The 7,676-nt window shown below is 39.7% G+C and overlaps 1 protein-coding gene across 5 annotated transcripts in view; it reads left to right on the top strand.

Annotated features, from left to right (window-relative positions):
• opa1 (OPA1 mitochondrial dynamin like GTPase) overlaps positions 1 to 7,676 on the top strand; it is a 39,070-nt gene that overhangs the window by 4,952 nt on the left and 26,442 nt on the right. For 3 of the 5 annotated variants that reach the window (XM_032527108.1, XM_032527106.1, XM_032527105.1), the window contains 6 exons: positions 1,146 to 1,228; positions 2,908 to 3,063; positions 6,100 to 6,153; positions 6,726 to 6,830; positions 7,143 to 7,229; positions 7,451 to 7,564. In XM_032527108.1, coding sequence (XP_032382999.1) covers positions 1,146 to 1,228; positions 2,908 to 3,063; positions 6,100 to 6,153; positions 6,726 to 6,830; positions 7,143 to 7,229; positions 7,451 to 7,564 — 599 coding nt within the window. The remainder of the gene's footprint in view (positions 1 to 1,145; positions 1,229 to 2,907; positions 3,064 to 6,099; positions 6,154 to 6,725; positions 6,831 to 7,142; positions 7,230 to 7,450; positions 7,565 to 7,676) is intronic. The other 2 variants (XM_032527110.1, XM_032527109.1) reach the window with 1 other exon arrangement.

Raw genomic sequence — 7,676 nt, 5'->3', positions numbered from 1 at the left:
GGTCTCAGTCTGCTTTTAGTTATTTCAATTATTTAATTATCAAATGTTTGGAAAATGCACACCGAATACATTTTATATATCCGCTGAAATTTGGATATGTCAGGAATGTGGGCATATGTACCCTAAATATTTCTCTTTTAAATTATTTCTCTTTTAAATGATGCCAAATAGTGGTCATGTACAGTGTTACATGGAAGTGCCTTATATTTATAAGTCATTTTAAAGACATTGCTAGGCCAGATGGACCACACCTCTGCTGTGAGTCATAAAATCAGAGTGTGATTTTATGACTCACTCTCAAGGTGTGTTCTTGGCTCTTCTTAACTTACCACCCTTTCATGGCTTAAGGAAAATACGTTTTGAGTTTCAAGTTTTTGTCTGTATATATTTTGTGTACTTAGATGTTACGTTTGCCTCTGCATCACATTACAATGTGGTGCCTCTGTAAACACCTGCCTCATTTATATGGCTAAGCAGACTTTGCTTTGTGCAAAGCAATATCAGCAGGTTAGTTCATAGTTACTTTAGACAAAGTGGATCTTAATATTCAGTGTGGGTTTTACATTTCTTTAAAGATTTTAATTAATGTTTTTATTTCAGCATGCACTGGTAGTTTTCTTTGAACATCATGTTGTCGTCAGGGTGTTTTATTTCACCAGTCAAAATTTCAGTAAACAGTGTGAACCTTTTTATTGCAAGTTGATTAAAGAACTCCATGTGCACTTAAACATTTGAAAGATTATTTTTTGGGGGATTTTTACCTTTTTATATTAAAGTGACAGTGGACAGACAGGAAAGGTGGGTGTGAAAAGGGGGATGACACCCAGCAAAGGGCCGCAGGTCAGGCTCAAACCCGGGCCGCTGCAAAGGCCTCAGCCTACATGGGGCGCACACTCCTACACGCGCGCGCGCGCGCACACACATACACACACATATGTCATATATATCCATGCAAGATTTCCCAAACATTTGAAATTGAATAACTCTGGTCTTTATTTCTCTAATCATATGCATGCTTTAAATGACGCTTTCTGGCATATTTTTGCTATGGGCATTATTGTCTCCAAAAGCTTGTTTATATTCAGAATTCAATAGTCAAAGTTTTGCAGTAACCTAATTTTGTTTTGTTGTGTCTCCTCTGGTAGAAACCTCAGGCGATCCTCCTCTCAAAGCCACAGATTCTTCTGCTGCAGCCACACAAGATGGCAGCGACAAGCAATACAAAAAGGCAAGTTTGGAAAACTTGCTTACACTTCTCAGCTTTTTCCTCTCTTCTTTACCACCTCTTGGTTTCACTCACCTCCTCTGCAGCTTGGCTATCTCTCACTTCAGTGGCAGGAACTGTTGTTTATTGAATCAAAATCTACTCAAACGTATACATGAGTTTGTATTGATCAAGGCACAACCATAGCATTTGAGGGACCTGAGCACTTTGAATAAAAGTGATCCTTAAATGGCATATATTTCTTAATATGGGCAAGTGAAGTCTTTTTGAGTGTCTTTTGATTCAATTAGTTCATCTGCATGTGTTTTGAGTTTCACTCTCCAGCAGTATAATCTAGAAAAGTTTTTAAGTCCTTGTGGCCATGGCCATGGTAAGAACAATAGCAGTAACGGTGTGATTCAAAATCACCATTACCATGTAAGTACAGTATGGCACTCATTCTGTTGAGTATAAGCTTAGGGTTTATGGACACTGATATTTATCATTGCATTAAAAGTACCTTTACTACTTGTCATGGATCTTAACTGTTCCAGGAATCGAGGTTATGGAGACCACTAATTGGTTTAGCTTTATATTAGACACCTGTCTCTGGACGAAAACTTTGTATGCACATTTGTTCTCATTGCTGTTGTCCTCTGTTTCTTGTTCCTTTTGTGTTTTGTTGTTACTGCAAATCAACCAGTTTCAGTGTCCCTTTGTTCTATTTTTTATGTTTTTGTGTGTGTTTTTATCACTGTACAGAGTCAAAGTTTAAACAAGGAAAACATGTGAAGGTCGGACATCAAATATTAAGAAAAGCTGAATTTTAAAATTTAAATATTTCCTTTCCTCTTCTAGACCCTGCTTTTACTCATGGTCATCACGGTCTCCAACATGACCACGTATAACACAACTCTTACAAGTTGTTTCCCTTCAAATTACATTTAACAAATATTGTATGCATATTTTACAGCAGAAAGAAACAGAACAGAGTTTAATAATGTCATGTTGTGGACCCCTGACCTAAACATATTTCACCTGCTATATTGTATGCTTTATGCTTCACCCGTGATAAAGAAAATACCGCAGTGCTGGCTTTGCTTATTTTAATCATCATCAGCTTCTTTAGCATCATTGAACATCATTGTGTCGCAACACATTAAAACATCATTGTCTTAACCTGGTTATTATTTTACCTTGACAGGAAAACCAGAATTTCTACTCTTTTGAGGTATTTTATACTGCTAAGTTTAAATATGAAAATCAGTTATAGGGTTGTCTGGTGATTCGTCATCAATCCCCATTGGTGAATAATGATGACAAAGGAGAATAGATTCACTGTTTTTGGCACTTGCTGAGAGGTGCTGGTTGTGGTATTAGTCACATCCTCAGCCTTTAGGCCGGTTAAAGTATGGCTTCTCCCCTTTGTGTTTGTGAGAGACTGACTTTGTTGGGTAGCATTGATTATGGTGGCAAAATCAACAAAGCCAAAGACCTCGATTCTGTTAAACTTGAGGTTTGACCGGATCTTAATTCTCTAACCTTTTAATAGCACTATTGCCAGTGACTGAGACACAGGCCAGGTTTCCTCTGTTGTAGCCCTCTGATTGGATGCAGCATTTGCGTGTATGGCTGAGCCCAGTGGCTGGCTCATGTCTTTGTTGCTGCTCCTACCTGTCTCTCATTATGACATACCCCAGCAGGGTCTGCTTGGCGAGCTCATTCTTATTCAGCAGCAGATCCAGCTGCACGAGGAGGAGGTCCGGCGGGCCGCAGCAGCCAATAGTTCGTCCCCCCCACCGCCAGAGCCTGCTCCCAGTCCGCCTCCGAACCCCAGCCCCCCTCAACAGAAACGCAAGGTGAAGGTCCCACCCCACTTAGATTCGCCCTGTCCTACCAAAGTCTCCTAAAAGGTCACAGCTGCAGAGAAGAAATATAGTATATACAGTATATTTCAAATGTTCTAGGACAATTTCATTTCTAGCAGCCGCCTTGTCAACTAATACAGTAATTTAACACCAGGCAAAACAGCAGTGTTTCACTGTCCTCTGAGGTAAAACGTTTGAAGTCTGTTGCACCCCCAAAGCTGGCACTTTGAATAATTTTTATAAAATAATTGAAGGTCTACGTTTTAGAAGCAGTGATTTCTGTCACACCCTAATACACAGGGCATGGTTGACACAACAACATGAACCGTTGCAAAATGATTTATGCAATGTGTGTTATGCTGACCACATAAACAGCAACATCTTAAGATAAAATGCAACACAGTACAACAACACCATAAATTATACACCTCCTCTTTGACTTTATTTATTGCATTGTATTGCATTTTATTTTACAGTTGTCCAGTCATCTACTTTAAGCCAGGGTGTTAGTGTTTTTAAATATATTTTTACAACTTTTTAAGCTAATTTTGTAACATTTGTAGAGCAGACGAATTGGCCTGTCAATACTTCAGTCTGTCTACCCAACAGTACCCTCCATGTATCACCCCATAGTCTGCCACACTAAGCTATGCTTGTGAAGAAGGCATGCATGGACCTTCATTGCCTGGTTCCAGAAGCACAGTGACGTAGCGCACTTTCACTGTCTCATGCAAATTGATGGATAGTCATCAGCAGCCCCCATTAATATACGGAAACACTGCATGGTGTGAAGTGGAAACCAGCTGCATGGTGTGAGCTGCACTTTTGGAAGCAACCATGAATGCATCCAGCTATATAATAAATTGAGAGTTGACTGTGTTGTCTAAATAGTTGTCTATGATAATTCAAAACATTTTAGTACACTGTTGTTTAGTGCATATTGCTAGAAGGTAGCTTATTGCATACATATTTTTGTATAGTATAGAAATAGTTTTTCATGAAGTTGCTTTGGTGTCTTTTTAATTTCCCTTTCTTCTGCTGCCAATCCCATTTGTTCATGTATGCTGTGTCTCCTGCTTTCTGTCCTGTCTCTCACCCTAACAAACATGTTCCAAGTGTACAAAATATACAGTACAGGCCAAAAGTTTGGACACTCCTTCTTATTCAATGCATTTTCTTTATTTTTATGACTATTTACATTGTAGATTATCACTGAAGGCATCAAAACTATGAACGAACACATGTGGAATTATGTACTTAACAAAAAAGTGTGAAATAATGGAAAACTTGTCTTATATTCTACTTTCTTCAAAGTAGCCACCCTTTGCTTTTTTGATAGCGCTGCAAACCCTTGGTGTTCTCTCAATGAGCTTCATGAGGTAGTCACCTGACATGGTTTTCACTTCCCAGGTGGGCCTTGTCAGGGTTAATTTGTGGAAATACTTGCCTTATTAATGGAGTTGGGACCATCAGTTGTGTTGTGCAGAAGTCACGTTGATACACAGCCGACAGCCCTTTTGGAAAACTGTTTTCATGTTATGCCAAGAACCAATTAGCTAAGTAAAGAGAAACAAATGGCCATCATTACTTTAAGAAATGACGGTCAGTCGGTCTGGAAAATTACGAAAACTTTGAATGTGTCCCCAAGTGCAGTCACAAAAAACCATCAAGCGCTACAACGAAACTGGCTCACATGAGGATGGCCCCAGGAAAGGGAGACCAAGAGTCACCTCTGCTGCGGAGGATAAGTTCATCTGAGTCACCAGCCTCAGAAATTGCAAGTTAACAGCAGCTCAGATTAGAGACCAGATGAATACCACACAGAGTTCTAGCAGCAACACATCTCTAGAACAACTGTTAAGAGGAGACTGTGCGAATCAGGCCTTCATGGTCAAATAGCAGCTAGGAAACCACTGCTAAGGAGAGGCAACAAGCAGAAAGATTTGTTTGGGCCAAGAAACACAAGGAATGGACATTAGACCAGTGGAAATCTGTGCTTTGGTCTGATGAGTCCAAGTTTGGTTCCAACCGCCGTGTCTTTGTGCAACGCAGAAAAGGTGACCGGATGGATTCTACATGCCTGGTTCCCAATCGTGAAGCATGGAGGAGGAGGTGTGATGGTGTGTGGGTGCTTTGCTGGTGACACTGTTGGGGATTTATTCCAAATTGAAGGCATACTGAACCAGCATGGCTACCACAGCATCCTGCAGCGACATGCCATCCCATCCGGCTTGTGTTTAGCTGGACCCTCATGTATTTTCAACAGGACAATGACCCCAAACACACCTCCTGACTGTGTAAGGGCTATTTGACCAAGAAGGAGAGTGATGGAGTGCTGCGCCTCCACAGTCACCGGATCTGAACCCAATCAAGATGGTTTGAGGAGCGCTGGACCGCAAAATGAAGGCAAAAGGGCCAACAAGTACTAAGCATCTCTGGGAATTGCTTCAAGACTGTTGGGAAACCATTTCAGGTGACTACCTCTTGAAGCTCATCAAGAGAATGCCAAGAGTGTGCAAAGCAGTAATCAGAGCAAAAGGTGGCTACTTTGAAGAAACTAGAATATAAGCATGTTTTCAGTTTTTTCAGTTTTTGTTTAAGTACATACAGTTTTGATGCCTTCAGTGAGAATCTACAATGTAAATAGTCTTGAAAATAAAGAAAATGCGTGTGGTTTGCCCAATAATAACAAATTCAAACTGTCATGACTAAATCATTTTGCTATTAATTTTGTCTGTGGGATTTGTACCTGTTTGGGAATAAGAGATTGTTGATTGTGGTGGAGTAATACCAGAATGAGTAGTCTGCCTGAATTTTGATTTTTTTCCCCTCTTTTTTATATATTAACTTGACTCTAAACTCTGGTTCTCTCTGAAATACAGTGTGCACGTATGAACCTTCGTGGTGCTGGTGGGATTTCGTGCTTGTGAAGTTGCACAGTGAGAGAAACGGAAGTCCCTTATTTTCAAAACCGAAAGGAAGCATTAACTCAATTTGTTTGTGTTCTTTTTCTACTCAAACTTCTAGTCATCAGACAGAGAAAAGATAGACCAGCTTCAAGAAGAACTGCTCCGAACGCAGGTACAGTAGATGTGTGTTACTTTTGACATAATCTGTGTCTTGGTGGATCAGAGGAATGCTTGTTTTGATGTGAATGATGAAATTGCCACATCATGGCCAAAAGGTCAAACAGGTTAACCAGGCTGTACTTGACATTCAGAACATTAATATAATATTAAACACATATTTGCTATGTAAAGATATAGTGGAATAATGACATTCTGTACAGAGAATGAAGTCACACTTTCTCTGTATGTGTTGTAATCTGAGCTTCTCCGTTCTTTATTGTGATGGTTGTTCCAGCTGCACATGCATGTTAGTGCATGCGGCCGTGAAAAAACATAGATACTTCATGCATTGGGGAACAGTCTGTGAGAGCTGTGTGAAGGCAATCCCAGCCTTCTGTTTTTTTGTATTTTGAGTACAACCCTTTTAACGGTATTTGTTAAACATGAAGAATTACTTGTACTACATTGTTCATACATAAGGTAAGTCCCACAATTTCACCATTAGATCAAATACCACCAGTTTTTAGGCAAAAAATGTTTCTGTTGCTGCTGATTGTTGACTGGATTCTACCATTAATTCCATAGCTCAAATATCAGCGCATGCTGGAGAGACTGGAGAAGGAGAATAAAGAGTTAAGGAAAGTGGTGTTGCAAAAAGATGATAAGGGGATTCACCAGCGGAAAGTGAAGGTGGGTTGCACATATGAACACATACACTAAATAAACACATAAATACACACTAGCATGATTTAAAAGTTTTTCCCATTAGGCTTGGATTTTTTAATACTTGGCCTTGCTGTTTTAAGCATAATCATTACACGGATACAAAAATGTTTTTTATTTTTTTATTCTTTGGGTATAGTGACTGTAATACTGCTGTTTGTTGCCTGTTATATTAGTTTAGTCATTCCTGGCTGTCATTGCTACTCTGGAAAACGGTGTCAGCTAATTAAAGTGTAAAAAGCATATCTTTAATGTTCATTGTTATTGTGTCCTATATAGAAATCCCTTATTGATTTGTATTCTGAAGTCCTGGACATTTTGTCTGACTATGATGCCAACTACAACACCCAGGACCACCTACCCAGGGTAAGGAGGAGCAGTTAATGTAGTTCTACTGTTCATGGGAAATGGATTTCTATCAAAGAGGTCCATTTTACTTAATATATTACTTTTATATTATGTAATATTACTTTGGATCCTAATCACTTACTACTTTTTCCACTATGTCCTTGCACCCTTGGGCCTCCTCTTCTGTCTGTCTGTATTTTGTCCAACCACTCACCCTTTTACTCTTCCTTCTGTTTCAGGTGGTTGTGGTTGGGGATCAGAGTGCTGGGAAGACTAGCGTGCTGGAGATGATAGCCCAGGCCAGGATCTTCCCCAGGGGCTCAGGAGAGATGATGACCCGCTCTCCTGTCAAGGTATGTGGGACCACACTGGCTGATGTTTGTGTAATCTTTCCTTTTTAAAAAGACAGAAAAAAGATTTACCCTTTTGTTCATACTGAACATGTTGTCAGAATGTGTTACCATA

This window comes from Etheostoma spectabile, chromosome 9, assembly GCF_008692095.1.
Source record: "Etheostoma spectabile isolate EspeVRDwgs_2016 chromosome 9, UIUC_Espe_1.0, whole genome shotgun sequence".
In the NCBI taxonomy this organism is placed as follows: domain Eukaryota; kingdom Metazoa; phylum Chordata; class Actinopteri; order Perciformes; family Percidae; genus Etheostoma; species Etheostoma spectabile.
The sequence above is the reverse complement of the archived record's forward strand: the minus strand, read 5'-3'. Positions and strand labels throughout refer to the sequence as shown.